At 60.4% G+C, this 19,010-nt stretch overlaps 1 protein-coding gene across 3 annotated transcripts in view; it reads left to right on the top strand.

Annotated features, from left to right (window-relative positions):
* Window positions 1–714: 714 nt before the first annotated feature.
* CCDC85C (coiled-coil domain containing 85C) overlaps window positions 715–19,010 on the top strand; it is an 83,175-nt gene continuing 64,879 nt past the window's right edge. For all 3 annotated transcript variants that reach the window (XM_021099688.2, XM_021099687.2, XM_084970186.1), the window contains exon 1: window positions 715–1,737. In XM_021099688.2, coding sequence (XP_020955347.2) covers window positions 942–1,737 — 796 coding nt within the window. In that variant the 5' untranslated portion in view covers window positions 715–941. The remainder of the gene's footprint in view (window positions 1,738–19,010) is intronic.

The raw sequence follows: 19,010 nt of genomic DNA, 5'->3' as shown, positions 1-19,010 counted from the left end.
GAGCCGGGGGCAGGGAAGGGGACAAAGAGCCGATCTGCCGCCGGAGAGAGCGACCCCCGTGTCAAGTGTCCTATTGTCCGTCGTATCTCAGACTAAGCTGGACTCTGGTGCCCCCGGGAGGGAGAAGGGGAGCTGTCCTCCGGATCCTGGGTATTTGTTTATTTGGGGCGGGGGAGGGCGGGCGCGGCACGAGAGCCCAGGAAGGGGCTGGGCGCCCATTTCCGCGCGTCTCCTTTAAGGGAAGCCCTGCCCTACCTTTCCCACCGTCTCCCTCCCCGCAGCCGTACCTGCATTTTAAAAGCGCCCTGTAGCCCTGGGATTGGCGGAGGCCGCGTCCTCCGGGCGCAGAAACTTGAACGGCCAAGAGGGGAGGGTTGGCAGCCAGGCGGGTGGACTGTACCATCTCCGTGGCGTCCCCCGCGTGCGCCCCGCCCCTCCCACACACCCCCGGAGAGGTCCAATCAGACGGGCTGGGGGGGCGGGACCGCGTCTAGAGCGCGCCTCTGGCAAGGCGCCGGGCGGGCGGGCGCACGGCGTAGGGGAGGACGTGGGGGGCCGGCCGCCCCTCCGCCCACCCTCTCTTTTCCTCGGAGGCGGGGCCCGACCGCGGCGCCCCGCCCCTCCCCGCCCGGAGTGGGCGGGGCGGCTGGGGCTCCGGAGCTGGGCCGGGGGCGGGCCTCCGCCTGCTTTGCCTGAGCCCGAGGAGCGCCCGGCACGGCGGCCGCCGACGCAGCGGTGGTAGCAGCTCGCCGAGCCTTGGGACGCGCGGGTTCTCGGGCGGCCCGGGCAGGCGCTACGTGAGGACGCGCGAGGCGGCGCAGGGCCAGCCGCACGCGCCCCCGGCCGCCCCCCGCCCGCGCACGGACCGGCCCAGCGCAGCCCCGGCACGGGGAGCGCCGGCCGGGCGAGGGCACGGGCGATGCCGTGGTGACGGCCCCGCCATGGCGAAGCCCCCGGCGGCGGCGGCGGCGGCGGCGGCGGCGTCGGAGGAGCTGAGCCAGGTGCCGGACGAGGAGCTGCTGCGCTGGAGCAAGGAGGAGCTGGCGCGGCGGCTGCGGCGCGCGGAGGGCGAGAAGGTGGGCCTCATGCTTGAGCACGGCGGCCTGATGCGCGACGTGAACCGGCGGCTGCAGCAGCACCTGCTGGAGATCCGCGGCCTCAAGGACGTGAACCAGCGGCTGCAGGACGACAACCAGGAGCTGCGCGAGCTCTGCTGTTTCCTCGACGACGACAGGCAGAAGGGGCGCAAGCTGGCGCGCGAGTGGCAGCGCTTCGGGCGCCACGCGGCCGGTGCCGTGTGGCACGAGGTGGCCCGCTCGCAGCAGAAGCTGCGCGAGCTCGAGGCGCGCCAGGAGGCCCTACTGCGCGAGAACCTAGAGCTCAAGGAGCTGGTGCTGCTGCTGGACGAGGAGCGCGCGGCGTTGGCGGGCGGCCCTGGCGGCGCGGGCGGCGGCGGCGGCGGCGCGGGCTCCCGCAGCTCCATCGACAGCCAGGCCAGCCTGAGCGGGCCGCTGGCGGGAGGCGCGGCGGGCGCGGGCACCCGCGACGTGGGCGATGGCAGCAGCACCTCGAGCGCCGGCAGCGGCGGCAGCCCAGACCACCACCACCATGTCCCGCCCCCGCTGCTGCCCCCAGGGCCGCACAAGGCCCCCGACGGCAAGGCGGTCGCCACGCGTAGGTCCCTGGACGACCTGTCGGCGCCGCCACACCACCGAAGCATCCCCAACGGTCTGCACGGTAAGGACGGCACCGGCCGGCTGCGCGGGTCTCGGGCCCAGAGCCCCTTCCCCCGCGCGCGGCGGCCCCCACTTTAGCCCCCTCCCCCCCCAGCTGGCATCGACTCTGGGCAGGGAGATCCCGAGCCCATCCGCAGTGGGGTTTTGAGCGGTGATTTTCTGGTGAAGTGATGCAGGCGTGTCCCTGCCCCACTCCAGAATCCGCAGCGGGCCGGGACCGCCAGATCCCAGAAAAGTTTCTCTCCTGCGAAGTTATCGGTATCAGAGTTTGGCACTGTAGGGCTGGTTAGAGATGCCGAATCTGTGCCTGGAAGCCCTTGTCCTAGAGTGGGAAGTTTTTATTGGGAAAAAAAGAAGGGCCTTTCTTAGCGAAAGTAAAATTTTCCCTCTTAATTTGGAGCAACAGGCAGCCCCAAACCTGAGCAGGTTCACCTGTGCGCTGGGGCTGGAATTCCACCTGGGCTTCTTGGCGCTGCCTGCGGCTGGGAGGGAGCACAGGCAGCCGGGCCAGCGTCCTGGGAGCTAAGAACCTTCCTGGTTTGCTATTAGTCCTGCACTTTCTCAGCTGAGGCTCTCAGACGTTCCAGAGGAATATGGGCTTGGAATGGATCCTGGCTTTTCCCACCCGCCTGCCTCAGTTTCCTTATCTATAGAATGGAGCCGATAATCCCCACCTCCTGGATTTGAGGTGGAGATAAAAGCCTCTGCGGGATTTGTGAAACTGTTGGTCACCTTGCAGGAAGTGGCACGGTTGGTGGCTGGCGTCCTGGGTGTGGGCGGGAGGACCTTTGGCCTCAGGAAAGCTCAGCTACTGTCTTCCACACCCTTGTGACTGTTGGGCCCAGGGCAGAGGGCTCTGTAGGAGCAGAGCAGGGCCCCCCCACTTCCCAGCCCTCTGATCAGTGGCTCCCCCTCTTCCCTCACACCGCTGCCGCCGCCTCACTCCTGCATCCCTGTCCTTCTACATTTTTGGTGGCTTGGCTCCTACTTGTGGTGGCAGTTGCTGCCGCCTAAACTATTTGCCTGAAGGTGGAGATTAAACAGCCCTTTCTGGTTCCCTTTAAAGGCTTTCCTAATTGGTAGAAAATGTATCTAGGCCTCAAATGAGAGTGACAGCCTGCGGGTGGGGATGGGGACGGGGTCCTCTCTCTTTGGGTTGGTGGCCAAGTGGCCTCTGCAGGTGCCTTGGGGTGGGGGCTGGGGTGGGACCTGGCCCTGGAGGGGATGTGTGTTGCTAGTCCAACAGAGTTTTTCATTTATTTACCTTCCCAGCCCCTGAGTTCAGGGCAGGACTGGGCTTCTAGGGATATTTTGTTACTGATTAGCAATCTAAGGCTACAACTTGGGTTTCTCTTTGTAACCCTGTATCCACCACACCTCCCACCGCAGGCTCCTTAAGGCCAGTGGGAGTAGCTCAAAGTTGGGCTGTTTAATTCCTTAGGGTGGCACCTTCTGGGAGGTGCGGAGTTCCGGTCCCACCCTCTGTGGCCTCACCTTCTGGGAGGCCTTGGGAGGCTCGGATTTCTGGGCCTCGGTTTCCCCAAGTGCAGTGTGGAGCAGGATATGGCTCCAGTCCCGTCTGTGGCTGGGAAATGAAATGTTTCTGGTTTTCAGCTGCGTCATCAGTGACACTTGGCGAGAGTGATTCTCTGCAGGGCACTGAAGTGCTGGAATGTCAGAGCCTATTTGCAGAGAAGTTCAGTCATGTTTTGGACAAGGAGACGCAGCCCCTGCCTGGCTCAGGATTTCACTGCTGCAGTGAACCGTTCCACCTGAGCTTTCTTGCCCCATTGGGGGTGGGGGACAGGGTGGAGTTGCAGAGTTTTCCTGCAGAATCCATGCTCCCCCAAAGCCCAGGCACCCTTGGAACCAGACTGCTGCAGGTTTTGTGGTGGCAAAGCTTTGTGTTTGGGGTGAAATAAAAATTGGGCCTTATTATCACAAATCTCAGTTGTAGGTGGGGTTGTTGTCGTTTAGTTTCTTGAAAGTCTAACATGGCCTTGAGATGTTCTCACAGTAATAAGGGTGGGGTGCATGGAAGCGAGGAAAGGCCTTTCTCTTAGAAACCCCCTTTCTGGACTTGAACCTGTGGTTTTCAGGTGAGTGGTGCCGGAGCTGGAGATGAGAATGATGCCACATCTCAGGCGGGGTGGTGGCGAAAGTGGAGTCAGACACCAGGCTTGCATCTGGGATCCTCGCTCTCTGCTCACTCTCACAAGAACCCTAGCAGGCAGTGCCATCCCCACTTGACACTGAGGTTCTGAGCATTTCCCAGGAGAGCAGCTGAGATTGAACGGTCTCAGTTCCAGGTGCCTGGGTGGTGCCCAGGGGTCCTCTGGTGCCCCAGCCTGGGGCTGGCTTGCATCTCCAGCCCGTTGTCATTCTGGCTGATAATTTTCATCAGCAGACACTGCTGACTCCTTATTTTTGATTCGCGACCCAGGCTTGCCCTCCTTCTCCCATGCTGGGAAGTGTCACTTCCTTATCCGTGACCACAGAGCAGATGGTTGATAACCCATTACCCAGAGGGCTCAGACTGTCTCGTGTTCAAATCTCCACTCTTTCCTCTCCTCTGGGGCAAGGTACTTAACTTCTTTGGTGGAGTGGGGGGCGAAACCCAGAGTGCCCCCTTCATCTCTGGGGGGTCGAGGGAGGTCAGGGTCAGCACACAGCCAGCCTCAGCAGTTGTGAGAATCCTTATTTATTTATTTATTTTGGTCTTTTTGCCTCTTCTTGGCCTTCTCCCGCGGCATATGGAGGTTCCCAGGCTAGGGGTCTAATCGGAGCTACAGCTGCTGGCCTACGCCACAGCCTCAGCAATGCAGGATCCGAGCCGCATCTGCGACCTACACCATAGCTCACGGCAATGCCGGATCCTCAACCTACTGAGCGAGGCCAGGGATCGAACCTGCAGCCTCATGGTTCCTAGTGGCTTCGTTAACCACTGTGCCACGACGGGAACTCTGAGAATCCTTATTTTTTCCAAGGATTCTCATGAAAGAAGATGGGGACCCCTTGGAGGTTTGCCAAGTCGACATCGGTTTGTTCTCTTTGAAACCATTGCTGTTTAGACAGACAGCTTGCTCGAATGTTTGCGACCAAGCCAGCATCTGACTGCACCTGCTGGCACCTGCCACCAGGCCTTTGGGGAACAGGGGCCCCGTGGTCCTCTCCCAGAAGCTGGAGGGTACCTGCAGCCCTGCCAGGTGCCCTAAAGGCCGTGAGTGACTGTGCCGGGAGGTGGTGCATCTGTTTTCTTGGCAGTCCCTGGTCGGGGCTGGGCCTGGTGGGCCTGTGAACGCTGCTGCAAATAGGCCTTTCTCCTGGGCATTTTTTTTGGGGGGGGGCTTTTCTCTTTTTGGGGCTGCACCCTAGGCACATGGAGGCTCCCAGGCTAGAGGTCGAATTGGAGCTGTAGCCACAGGCCTACACCACAGCCACAGCAATGCAGAATCCGAGCTGGGTCTATGACCTACACCATAGCTCATGGCAACGCTGGATCCCTGACCCACTGAGCAAGACCAGGGATCAAACCTGCGTCCTCATGGATACTAGTCAGATTCATTTCCGCTGCGCCACAACAGGAACTCCTGTTTTTGTTTTTGTTTTAAATAGAGGTCTGGGCTGGGCTGCCTAATGTCTGGACTAGGGGCTCCTTGCTCTGATCTGTGGGGCCGGGGGAGGCAGCTGAGGCGGGCAAACCCCAAACACCTGAAAGTCAGGTTTATCACTTTGAAAGGAATGATTTTCCAACAAAACTCTTCTCAACCATTTCTCCCCCCCCTCCCCGTGTGTCCCCTCTTCACCATCCTTGCCCCCATGTCCCCGTCCACATCCATCCCCGTCCCCCCCAACCGTGCCCCCCCCCAAACCTACAGAGACCAGGCCCTCCAGCAGCCTTCGTGCTTTGGGCCCTGTTGACTTTGAAAAGTTTGGGTTTACATTGAAAATTTTGAGCTTTGCTAAATAAGATGGGTTTCTTCTCCTGTTTGTGTTTTTGTTGGTTTAACCGGAGGGAGCGAGGGAGGGTGGTCTGGGCCTTTTAAAAAAAAAAAAAAAAAAAAAAGACAGAGCCTCTGGCCCAGAATAGGTCTTTTATGAGGGGCCTCCCAACTCGGCTGGCTCCAGGGCAGGACGCTAATAAGGCCAGCTTTTCCTAAAGCCAGCCAGGCCCTGGGGGCAAAGGTCAGTGAAGACAATGGGGCTCATGGGATAGCCCTTCCCCCTCCCTCCCCAACCTGGCCCTGACCTTGGGGTGCTGAGCTCCCAGGCCCCCATGCCCAAAGGGGGCTGGCACTGAGGAGCTCACAGGCTCAGGGTGTGGTGGTGGAGGCCAGGGTGGGCCCAGCACTTCGCAGTTGACCCCAGAGAGCTTCCAGTCTCAACTCCATTCTGTTCTGAGCTCCCAAAGAGCCCCATCTACCCCTCAGGGCCATCCCACCTGGCTCTGTCGGCCTGGGAGACTCCCTGCTGGAGGCCCTGTAAGCCGTGGAAGCCGAGGGGAGCTCCAGGTGCCAGGCGGGGCCCACCGACCCCTAGGTGGACCCAGGCAGGGTGGGGCCGGAGCTCAGGGGCAGCAGCTGTGTGGCACAGGTGTGGCACCTCTTCCCCAGCAGCCCTGCCCGCAGCCCCAACTGTGCCAACCCCTTTCCTGGATGAAGCCCCAGCTCTTGCAGCGGGCAAAGCCCAGGCGTCCGGGCCCGGGTCCCTCCTCGCTTCTGATTCCTTCAGTCCCTCGCCTCCCTGCCAGGACGGCTTCCCTCTGCCGTGGTGGCCCCATGAGGCCCCTCACCCGTGGCCTCAGCCCCTGAGTTCCTAGGACGCGAACTTGCTTTCCCGTCGTTCCCGGAGCAGCGCGATTAGCAAGGAAATCCGCTGTTGCTCATAATCTGTTTTTTGTACCCGGGGGATTTTCTGTGCCGGGCTCGCCAGCGTTGTCAGCACAAGGACTTGGGAGCCTGGGACTCTGGCTGACTTGTGGGACCTCTGGGCCTCCGTTTACTCATCTGCAGAGTGGGGGCCATTACCCGCCTTGGGGTGAGGGCGGCAGGTGCGTGGTGATGGGTGTAAACTGTGCAGCTGAGCTGTTTCCTGACCCGCCGACCGTGGTCCTCCCGCCCCCCCCAGCTGGAGTGCCGGGTGCTGGGTGCTGAGGCAGGGTCTCCTGCTGGTTAGGGCTCCAGCGCCAGGTCTCAGAGATGGGGCTGAATCGTGGCCTTGCCACCTGCTCTGGGAGGTGGCCACTCACTGAACCTCTAAGCCTCAGTTTCCTCATCTGTGTCCTGAGGATGCTACTGATCTGGTCCTAGAGCTGGGCCTTAAAAGGGTGGGTTCAGTGACTCTCTGCTGTCACCTGGACCTTGCAGACTCACCTCCTCGGGTGGGGCTGGAGGACCCTTCTTCTTCCCACCGCAGCCATGCCAGAGCCCAATGAGTCTTTGTCTATTTGAACGGAAGTGGGGCCTCGTTCCAGCAGCAGCAGAAGGTTTCTGGGGGTTGGGGTGCTGTCTGGACCACAGGTGCTGAGAACCCAGGCCGGCGAGGTGTTTTCATGACAGGTGGGGAGCTGCAAAGGCATGGGGTCTGGAAGCCTCCTCATGTGAATAGAAAGGACCAGAATGTTGAGCAGGATTAAAAAAAAAAAGCTTTGGAGCTGGAGAGCTGCTTACTAGGCCGGGAAGGCTGTCAGCCCAGGGGGGTTAGTGTCTGTGCAGCCCCCCAGGGCGGAGCCCCAGAGTTCCAGTGATTCAGTCTTCAGGCCCCACAGACGGGAGTGGTCCAGGCAGATGGAGTTGCCTCTGGAGGTGGGGAGCTCCCCGTTCGGGGAGGTGTGCAAGCACAGGGCATTCCTGAACCGCGATCAGACACTGAGGCAGCCTGGGAATCTGGTTGTGTGAGTAGGGAGGCCATTGGGCGGGGCTGGGTTGTTCAGAGAGTTTCCCCTTCAAGCCGGAAGGAAAACAATAGCAGACTTTATTGAGTGCTTACTCACCGAGTGCCACGCACGGTGATTCACGTGGCCTGGCTTGGGGAGCGGCATCTCTGGAGCATCAACCTGGGGTCCATGGTGATGTGGGCTGGGCTGGGGGCAGCAGGGAGGGAGCTAGGGGCCTCCAGGGTGGCCATAGCAGTGGCCGTGGCCACAGGAGGACCCTCCTCTGTGGGCTCTCAGATCATGCGAGTCTGCCCCAAAGCCCTGCCTCCCAGCGTTTATCTGCCTCCTTGTGACCTCTGACCTTTGGGGTCCGGAGGTCAGTGCTGAGCTGGGGGTGGGGGCTCAGGTAGAGCAGCACCTGTGTGCCACACGCTCTCTGCGGCCTTGGTCTGTACCCACCCACAGACTAGTTGCACCTGTGGTTGCTCTGCCCACGCCTACAAGCTGGGTGCCCTGGGGTCGGTGCCCCGGATCTGAGCAGGGAGCGCTCTGGGATTCTGGAGCCTGGAAGGAGGCCATTCCCATCTCCCTGGGGCGAGGTTATGAAGGGACCTCAGCAGTTTCCCCAAAGCCTTGGTGACAGAGGAGCAAACTTGTCTGCTAAAGGAACATGATGCTCCTTTGATCATGAACAGGCAGGAACGGTCCCCCCTCTTCCCAGGCACCCAGAGCCAGTCAGTGTCACATGTTCCCCTCTTGCTGTCTTCTGCTGCCACAAGCCAGAGGGAGCAGGTGCAGTATTATAGGGCAGGTCCAGAGCTGGGTGAGTCCCCTGGTGACGGATGTCAGCCCGCTCTTGAAAGTCATGGTCAGGCTTCACTCTCTGGGGAGCAGGGCAGAAGGAGCAAGAGTTTTATTGATTCATCTGTAAATGTTCTTGGGATCACCCTGTGTATGATATTTAAACAGAGATGCGGAAGAGTTCCCTGGTGGCCTACTGGTGAAGGACCAGTTGTCATCGCTGCGGCTCAGGTTACTACCCTGGGCATGGGTTTGATCCCTGGCTTGGGCGCTTCCACATGCTGTGGGCATAGCCAACAAACCATCCCACCCAGAGGCGTGGAGTGTCCCTTAACCAAAGCAGAGGCCGGGGCCCTGGGGAGTCGGCGAGGGTCTGTTTCCCTTTCCTCCTTCCTACTTCCCCACGGGCCAGAAGCCTTGGTCATTTGTTACTTCCTGAGTTCCCAGATGGGCTCTCCCCTCCTCTGGGGCAGCGCGGGGTGCATCTCAGAATCAGCGTGTGTGCTGACGGCAGGCTCTTGCTTCCCTGGCTCTGGAAACACAGTCAAGTGCACAGGGCATCTGTAACTGATGGTATCTTGGAGTGGAGGAAATGCCATGGCTGGGAAAGCCGGAAACCACAGAGCAAACTGCGCAGAGCCCTCAAGGCCTTCGGAGGAGACCCCGGAGGGAAGGGGACTCACCCCACGCTTTGGCCGCACTGGTGCTGAGATCCACGGGGATTCCTGATTCTGCTGAGGAAACGGGCAGTGAGACAGGTGGCATCAGGCCATGTGCGGGTGGGGATGGGGCTGTCTACATGATGCTGGAGCCTGTGCCCGCCTGTGCCCCCCTTCTCCCTGTGGACTCTTCCTCATGCCCTGTCAGTCTCAAAGGCGCCCTCGCCCTGTACCTGCACCCCCTGCCCCCGAAGTCCCTGGGCCGGGCTTTGCCAGCTGTGAGTGGTCCCTGCTGTGACCTCCAGCCTTCTTCTGTAGTTGTCCGGTAGGGGTGCTCAGAAAGCGCGCCCCCGGCTCCCCCCTTAGTAAATACACAGGGGAGTCAGCTGCTGGGCCGGAGAGGGGCCCCCTCAGCTGGGGCTTCGTTCCCCACCTCTGGAGCTTTGGGGGCATGGTTGTGTCCCCAGGGCTGTTTTGTGGATTAGGCAACACAGACGGAACTAGCAGCTTCAGCCTGCTCGTGACCTGACCTTGGGCAAGTGCCTTCTTCTCGCTGGGCTCTCGCGTGCCCAGCTTTAAAATGAGAGGCTTGGCTGGACTGTGCCGAGGGTGCCAGAGACCCCGGCATCCACTGGCCCTGTTCCTGCAGCCGGCAGAGCTACAGAGAAAGAGTCCCTTGCCCTGCCCATCCTGCCTCTCCGCGTCACCTGTGCGGTTCCGTCTCTTGCCTGGTGTCTGGTCCTCAGCGTGGGGGAGGCGTGGGCTGCCGTGACACACAGGCACTGCTGGGTCCAGCGCTTGCTGAGGCTGAGAACCCTGCCTGGCCAGCCTGGCCCTGTGGAGGGCGGCGGTGAGAGCCCCGGTGGAATTACCTGCCTCTGCCACCTGATCGCCTTCTGCAGGGCTGGGTAACAGGTTTGGTGCTGGAGGAGCCCTGGGCTCTGGTTCCCTGCCGTGGGGTTGCCTGGAGCAAGGCCGCCTGTTCTGGACTTTTGCCATTTGCTGTCCTGTCTCTCCCCAGGTCCATAGCCTTCCCCAGGGCAGCGGCCACTTTTCCTGGCACATGGCGGGCCCTCTCTGAATGTTGGGGTGGTGAATGGGCAGCCTGGAGGCCCTGGGTGGGGTCTCCTTGGTTTAAGTCTGACAGTTGTCATGCCACTTTGGCCACCAACCTTTCTTTCTTCTCTCCTTTCTTTCTTTTTTCTCTTTCTTTCTCTCTTTGCCTCTCTCGCTCTTTCTTTTTTCCTCCCTCTTTCTTTCACCACACCTGCTGCATATTGGAGGTTCTCAGGCTAGGGGTTGAATGGGAGCTACAGCTGCTGGGACACACCACAGCCACAGCATCGCCAGATCCTTAGCCCTCTGAGTGAGGCCAGGGATTGAACCAGAATCCTCATGGATCCTAGTTAGGTTCCTTAACCGCTAAGCCACGACGGGAACTCCCAACCTTTCTTACTTCATTTGTTCCATTTGGCTCCAAATGGCCTTCAGCTTCTTAAAAAAAAGAGTCAGATCTCCCCCTCACCTCCAAGAGGGTGACTTGTCTATCCCGCTGCCTCTCCATTTCTGGTTTCCTCTTAACTAAAAAATATACACGTTTTTTGCTTTTTTTTTTTTTTGGCCATCCCATGGCCCATGGAATTCCTGGGCTAGGGATCACTTCTGAGCCACAGCTGTGACCTATTGCTGCACCTGAGACAATGCCGGATCCCCAGCCCACCGTACTGGGCATATCCCAGTGCTCCAGAGACACAGCGTTGCGTCACAGCGGGAACTCATGCATTTGCTTTTAGCACTGGTTCCTCACCATGGTTGCACGTTGTATATCAGCTTGGGGAACTTTAAGAAATGCCAGCACTTGGACCAGCCACAAGGGATGGGCCCCGTTGGTCCTGGAGGCTGCAGTGACTCCCTGAGGGTCCTGCCACAGCCGTGGCCGCTGCGGGAAGCCCTGGGAGGGAAGCTGCTGAGCCCGCGGGCCGCCCAAGCTGGAGATGCCCATCCGTAGGTCAGCCCGAGGCAAGGCCACCCCACGCTGGGACATCTCGGGGCCTGGTGTCAGTTCGTGTTAGCCGTGAGGGAGAAACAGGCCCATGGGTATTGTCTCTCTGCCGACATTTGCCGCGTGGATGCCCAGGGAGCTGGCTTTGGTTTGCCGGGCGGGGCCGCCAGGCAGCGGTGGAAAGCTGGGTTTGAACCCATTCCCTGAACACCTGCCCCAGCTCTGGACACACCCTGCTTGCTCCCCCACTCCCTGTCCTGAGAGCGAGAGCAGATCCCCAGGCATCTGCGAGGCGGTGCTACCTTTGCCACCCTCGTCGTGTCGCGGGAGGCTGGGCCACTGTAGATGGGGCGGGGACCTTTTTAGGCTGCAGTCTAGGGGACAAATGCAGGCAGGGCCGATGGCACCCAGACCCAGGCAGCTAGGGAGAAGAGGCGACCCATTTCCAAAAATAGCCCATCCGCTGTCAGGGGGGCATCTCTTTGTCTTCCCGAATGTGTCTCTCCATCGGCTCCGGGTTGTAAGGCAAGAGGGAGGCACTCTTGTCCTGAAATCGGAGGCTCCGGGCCCCCCCCCGCCACCCCGCCTCCCCCGCCCCCCACAAGGGCCTGATTGTGTGACCGCCCTGAATGCGCCCGCCTGTCACGGGCACCGGCTCCTCTCCCTAATGAGCTCGCTCTGGGAGTGGCCCTTTGTGGCGGGTTCCGGCCACGCTGCCCGTGCCAGGGCTCTCCGAAGGCTCGATTTCCCGGCCGCCTCGCATCTCTCCCAGCTGATGGGACAATGGGAGGCGCCCGCCCTGCCCTGTCTCCCTTTTTCTGTATTTTCTGGAATGTGCACACAGCACTTTGATATGGAGCAGAAAAGGCAACAGCGAGGTTCTCCCACTTTCAGCGCCTCCTGTCCCGGCCCGGGTTGCGGGGGGGCCTCCCTGCTCGCACCCTCTTCCCGGTCCCTCCTGGGGGACCTCTCTCCACCATTGTCTCCCTCCTCTTGTTCCTTTTGGGTCTCTCCTGGCTCCTTCCCCTGCAGACAGGCTCATGTTTCTCGTCCAAAGCAACAAACAAAATCTCCCCTCGGTCTTCCTGGCCTGGGCCCCCTCCCTTCCCCACCCAGTTTGGCCAGTGGCCTCTGCTCACCCTGACCTCTGGGTGGTGTTTGATGCCCACGCTGGGCTTGTCGTCTTAGGGCAGGATGCTGGTCCCCTCCCACCCCCCTGACAGCAGCGTCTCTTCTGTCTCCCGTCTCTGGCATCACTCCCTGCTTGGCCCCCAGTCTTTCTCTACCTCTCCCTCCTGACCTGGAGGCCCAGCTGCCCAGTGTCCTAGTGGTCACCATCCTGTTGACTCTTGAGTTTGGGCCCCTTCATCTCGCCGACACTCCTGTACCCTCTGCCTAATGGGTGGTGACCCCACTTCGGGGTTTCCTGCTCTAGCCCTGGGCTGCCCACTAGCTACAAGTGGCTGTTTCAGTTCAATTTTTTTTTTTTTTTTTTTTTTGGTCTTTTTAGGGCCGTACCCATGGCATATGGAGGTTCCCAGGGTAGGGGTCCAATCGGAGTTACAGCCGCTGGCCTGCACCACAGCCACAGAAACTCGGGATCTAAGCCATGTCTGCAACCTACACCACAGCTCACAGCAACGCTGGATCCTTAACCCACTGAGCAAGGCCAGGGATCAAACCTGCATCCTCATGGATGCTAGTCGGATTCGTTTCTGCTGAGCCATGATGGGAATTTCTGTTTCAGTTCAATTTAATCAGTTTCTGAGCTGCACGTAGCCCCCTTCCTTGCAAGTGTTTCACATCGTGTTGATAATGCCAAAAAAAAACCAAAACAAAAACAAACAAAAACATCTCCATGATTCCGGAGAGATCTGAGCCACACTGATCAGGATACCCCCTCAGTGGGCCATGCCCAGCACAGAAGGGAGCTCCGTGTCTGAGCATGGTGTCATGGGCTCGGTCCCTCCCTGCCAGGCTCCACGACCCCAGGATCCGCTCGCCTGCTCGCTCGGCAGGCCCTTGGGCTGCCTCCTATCTCCTGCGCCTCTGCAATCCCAGCCTTCCTGTGAGGCTTAGGTCACAGCAGGAGTGACCAGCAGCCTCAAACTCGGTGTCTGCAGGAGTCTCGAACCAGGCTTGCGGCAGTTGCCCTGCAGCCATGGATGCCACTTCCGCCGGTGGCCTCGTGGTGGGTCCACATGTCCGTGTAGAAAACCCAGGACCCAGAGGCCGCAGGGCTCCGACGGCCCCAGAAGTCCCCCCTGCCCCCGCAGAGCCCAGCCCTGCTCCTTATCCTCAGAATGAGGCCGAGAGGCCTGCAGGTTCAGGAAACAAAGAAAGTGGCCTTTCAGAAGGGAGGTAGGGTTGCGGGGAATGGACACAGGGCCTCCCCCCCTCCCCCCCCCCCCCCGCTTCCTACCTCCCCTCCACGTGGGGCGCATCCCGAGCACGGTCCCCCTCCTGCCCTCCGTGTCGTGGGTTCTGCATGGCGGTGGCTGTGATGGGCAGTGGGCCTTTCTTGCCGTTTCGGGGTTAAATGTGCAGCCTGGGTCCAGCTGCAGCCGGTGCGCCAGCAGGTCCCTGGCGGATGAAGCCATTACGCACCACACCTGGGGCTCTGGCCCTGGGCTTGGCCCTGCTGATTGCTGCCCCTCCTTGTGCCCTTGGCCTTGAGCCCACTGGGGGGCGAGGGGAGGGTGTTGAGTGGGGGGATATCAGGGCCACTGTTGAGATCCCAGCGGGACGGCTCCCTCATGCCCCCTCCCCCACCCCCTGCAAGGGCCTAATGTTCGGGCTTCGCTGACCTTGGGGGGCCAGGAAGTCCCAGGAGAGCCCCTCGTAAGTCTTCTTACCCTAGACATGCTGTAGATGGTGGTAGGAGCCTTGGTGGGCTGGGGGATCTTTGATGTCAGCTCCCTGGCACCCCCACAACCTGCTGGGTCCCCCATTCTCCTGCCGCTCCGCCTCCTCTCCTGAGGGCATTTCCTGGCCCGTGGGAGCAGGTTTCCCATGCGCCCACCTGCACCCCCGCTGCAGCCTCCCGCCTGCCCTGGGGATGCTCCCTGCCTCCCGCCCTGGAGGGTGGGTCCCCAGCCTGGTGCTGTTTCATCTCGCCCCTCCCCTGCATGGTCTTCTATCCCTGGGCACCACGTTAAGACGTATTCCCCCAGTGCCTGCCTGGCTGTGGGAGGTGATCGGCTCCCAGGTGCGTGGGGCCGAACGTCGTGGGTGACGCTGGATGAAAAGACCCCTTGTTTCTGGTGCAACCTGAACTCTTGAGCAGGAAAGTGGCTGTGGGCGAGTGGCCGCCCCCTGAGTCTGCCCTCTGAAAATGGGGCACTGCCAGGGGTCCTGGGACCTCCTGGCCTGGGGCTTAATGTGGGGGGTTGTGACAGGGGAGAGACCCCTGGGCCAGCTCAGCCTCCTCTGGCCGTTCGGCAGTCCCTGCTGCCTTCAAGGCCAGCCGTGCCCTGTGCTGGGCAGACTGTCAGTGGACACAGGCTCAGTGGACCTGTGTGGGCATGACCGGCTTTGGGGAACCCTGGGCCCCCAACGTGACCGTGCACAATTCCTCCCCTCCCCTCCTCGCTCCTTTCCTACCACACCTGCGGCATATGGAAGTTCCCAGGCTCGGGATCAAATGAGAACTACAGCTGCTGGAGTTCCCATCGTTGCGCAGTGGTTAGTGAATCTGACTGGGAACCATGAGGTTGCAGGTTCAATCCCTGAATTTGCTCAGTGGGTTAAGGATCTGGCATTGCCGTGAGCTGTGGTGTAGGTCGCAGACGAGGTTTGGATCTGGCATTACTCTGACTGTGGTGAGGCCGGCAGCTGCAGCCCTGATTTCAATGCCTAGCCTGGGAAACTAACTCCACGTGCCACAGATGTGGCCCTTAAAAAGTTGAGTTGGCCTCTCATTCCTATAATCATATCTTGTTTGGTTTCCTCATTTATTAAAAGGCAGACCACTTGGAGTTCCCGCCGTGGCACAGTGGTTAACAAATCCGACTAGGAACCATGAGGTTGCGGGTTCGATCCCTGCTCTTGCTCAGTGGGTTAAGGACCCGGCGTTGCTGTGAGCTGTGGTGTAGGTCGCAGATGTGGCTTGGATCTGGTGTTGCTGTGGCTGTGGTGTAGGCCGTCGGCTATGGCTCTGATTAGACCCCTAGCCTGGGAACCTCCATATGCTGTGGGAGCGGCCCTAGAAAAGGCAAAAAGACCAAAAAAAAAAAAAAAAAAAAAAAAAAGAACTGCAGCTGCTACAGCAACGCCCGATCTGAGCCATGTCTGTGACCTATACCACAGCTCACAGCAGTACCAGATCCTTAACCCACTGAGCCACAGCGGGAATTCTCAGAGGTGGGGAGTGGTCCCCAGGAAAGACCCAGAACCACCGTGGGAGGGGTGGAAAGTCCTTCTCTGAAAACACGCTTGAGGCATGTTTCTGGTCAGGAGGCTCCACGCAGGACTCGGGGTGAAACCTAAAGCCCCCCGCCAACTGTGCGTCCTGGACACCGACTGTCTCGGTTGGTGCCTGTGCCCTGGCGGGTTTGGACGTCAGGCTCCGGCTCACGCCTGCCCTGCCCTCCGTCCTCAGAGGTCACGGCTCTGCTTCTCTTTGCTGAAGGCGGACTGGATGTGTGACCATCTTTCTTTCTGGACTTTTCTCTGCCTGTCACTTCCTTCCTGCCTCCCCCCCCCCAGCCTCAGTTTACCCAGCTGCGAGATGAGGACCAGGTCCATGGGGTCAGAGACCCTGGAGGAACTTGAGGAAGTTCTGAGATACTGGGTCCTCCTCCCTGGGGATCCGCCTCGCTCTGGTGGCTGCTCTGGCCTGGACCCTCCTCCCCATTCAGCCGAACCAGTGCCATTGGGGCTTTTTTCTGTGTGACGTTCTTGCCACTCCAGGGCTTTCAGGATCCATGGGGGTCCAGTCTCTCAGCTCAGGCGCTCACCTTCCAGTTGCTCGACCAGGTAGGGAATGATCTGACCCTGAATCAGAAGGCAGTGGCCAGGAGGGATCGCTTGCTGCCCCCTCCCCGCCCCGACCTCATGCACGCGCCAAGTCCCAAGTCCCCGAGGCTGTGGGCACAGCCCCATTGCCAACAGGAGCAGAATGAAAATTGGAACGTCTCCTAATTTTCTTCTTTTGAATTGTCACCGTGCTCCTCCCTCCTCCTACAGACCAGGCCTCTGGGGACTTTTGAATAGGTCTGTGGGCTCCCTTCTCTCTGGCTGAAAATACATGCTTTAGTGTCTCATTTGCCGTAATGGAAATGGCAGGCTTTGGGCAAGGGGGAGGCCTGGGGCGAGGAGGGGGCCGTTGGAAGACTGGACTGACAGGTCAGTGCCCAGCCTATGACCTTGACTCTGAAAGGTGCTAATTTACACGTGCATGCTGGCTGGTGTTTTCAGCCTCCTGGATGCCAGTGGGGGAGGGCCCCCCCTCAATCTGAGAGGGCCTATCTCCCCAGTGTCATGCCCATGGGCCCTGCCGTGGTTTGCTGATTGACACTTAGAAGAAGCGAGAAGGATGGTTCCCAAGGGGAGAGTGGGGCTCGGGGGCCTCGGGATGTGGGTGTTTGGTGCTTAAGTAAAGGGGTGACCAGGGCAGCCGGGAGACCAAGGAGATGGGAGGGACACTGGACTGGCTTCCGTTCCCACGAGGATGGGGAGGGTGACACGGCTTTGTTTATCCGCATGGCAAACATCCTGAGACTGCCTGCAGGGTGGGCCTCTGGGCTGGAACCACCGCCTGCCGCTGGGTCCTCTTTCCGCACCTGGGAATGAGCCTGCAGCAGGAGGGGTCAGCCCCCTGCAGTGGCACAAAGGTGGGGGCGGGCAGACCCTCAGGGGCACCGGCTCCCACGCAGCGCGTGCACTGTCCACCATGCCAGGCCCTTGGCTGGTCCATGGCTGGGGAGACCCATAGGCAGGGGAGTGGTGAGTGACAGTCTGACCTTGAGGTCCTGGGAGGGGATGGGCCCCCTCCCTCCCCTGCCCATCCCCTGACTCTACTTTGTCACCGAGAAGCAGACCCTTGGCTTAGGGATCTCGAAGGGCCGCATTGTACGGCGTTGGAATACATCCGCGTACGCCATTCTCGATTTTTTTTTCTTTCTTTCTAATAAATAAAGAAACCAACATACAACAACCTCCCTCGGCGATCTTGAACAAGACTGACTTCTGACCGTTGACCTCAGGCACAGAGGAGTTCCCTTGTGGTGCAATGGCTTAAGGATCTGATGTTGTCACTGCAGTAGCTCAGGCTGCTGCTGTGGCGCAGGTTTCATCCTTGGCCTGGAAACTTCTGCCTGCTAAACCTCAAATTTAAAGAGACATCAGGCACCACGGCTGTTTTTGATCACAATCCGTAGAGGATGGGGGGGTGGGGTCTTGGAAGGGAGGGTGACCTACGGCAGTGGGGGGCGTCAGGGCCGAGGGGGTCCTGCTCGGACCACTGTGCCTCCCCTGAGCATGTGGCTGCGAGGGATAATGGGCCTTGTGTCCTTAGAGTTTTATCCTTTTAGTACCCAGGCGGCATGTGGTGTCCAGAGGCCCAGAAGGGGCTGGTCCCAGGGGAGGCTGCCCTTGGGGTGGGGAGGAAGCGAGGTGGACAGCCAGGGCCTGGTGGGCGTGGGTGGGATCTTGGCCATTGCTCTGCGTGTTCCTGTCCTGTTGGGGCCATTCCTCGTACCCCCATCCAGGAGCAAGTAAGTAGGGCCCTGGGTCAGAAAGGCAGGGACCCTGGTGAGCTCTGGAGGCCGCCTAAGATTTGGGGCAGCAGCAGGGGCGGTGGGAGGGGCAGCTGGGGTGGGGTGGGGGTGGGGGGCTTGCCGGTGCATCCCCGTGTTTCCTCTCTGTGTCCCAGACTCAGACAAGGAGGTGGTCGTGAACAAGGGAACGATGGGTTGACATCTGGAAATGATGCCTCATTACAGCGCTCGCTTACTAAAAATGTGTTCATTTATCACATGGGGCCTGCAGGGGAGGGAGTCCTGGGGCTGCTGGGGCTGGGAGGTGGCGAGGGGGATGGTACGCCCACCCGCATGGCACAGATGAGGGATGCCCGAGCCTGTGGGATTCGGGGTGCCCCTCCCCCATCCCCGGGCCTGGGTCTCCTGCCTGTATCCTGGGGGGCCATGGGAGCTTTGCTGGTCTTCTCTGAGTGCTTCCTCCAGAGAAGTGCCGCCTGCTGTGAGGGGTGGTAGTGGCGGATGGGGCCTGGGCACCTGGAGCCTGCCACCACTTGTCCCTCCCCACAGGCTGCACCCTGCTTGGACTCCTTGGGAAGCAGATGGGGTCTGGTGTTTCTTTGAGTTGGGTGTGTGTGTATGTGTGTGTGTGTGTGTGTATGTACGTGTACGTACAGGGGGTGTTTTTTCCTATAGGAGCCTTGGCGGAGGGTCAGGAGCCTGGTTCTGGCCCCAGCCTGTCCTGGGCCCCCTCCTTGGGCCTCATCTGTAAGATCCCCTAAGGTCCCCCAGCCCTGCCCATCTCTGGGCCTTGGAGTCACGTTAGGTCATCACCACTTGATGTGGCGCCACCCAAGGCAGGCAGGGGCCACCCGAATGTCCTGCCTGAGTGGGTCAGCAAATGGTTCTGCAGTGAGGGGGAAGGAGGCCCCCAGGGGGCAGGCCTGGCCTCAGTCCCTGTGCCCTGAGCGAGGCCACCTCCTAGCCTGCAGCCTGGGGCCCGGGGGAGAAGGGCTTTGGCGCTCACCCACCCCACTGCTGTGCTTGGCCAAGGCCCGCTCTCCGGCCGGTCCCAGCTGAGCCTGTGGTTCAGGTCACCTGCTGGCACCACACCTGACAGGGGAGGGTCCTCACACCTGGGCTTTGGTCGTGGGCCCACTCGTATGATCCCGACAAGTCACACAAAGCTGTGTGCCTCACGCTTCTGCCTCTGTTAGATGGAGCGACAGCGTCTGGATC

Source organism: Sus scrofa, chromosome 7 (genome assembly GCF_054392235.1).
Source record: "Sus scrofa isolate SSC_HxYL_T2T_F1_AM1 chromosome 7, Sscrofa_HxYL_maternal_Yorkshire_Landrace_v2.0, whole genome shotgun sequence".
Classification (NCBI taxonomy): domain Eukaryota; kingdom Metazoa; phylum Chordata; class Mammalia; order Artiodactyla; family Suidae; genus Sus; species Sus scrofa.
The sequence above is the reverse complement of the archived record's forward strand: the minus strand, read 5'-3'. Positions and strand labels throughout refer to the sequence as shown.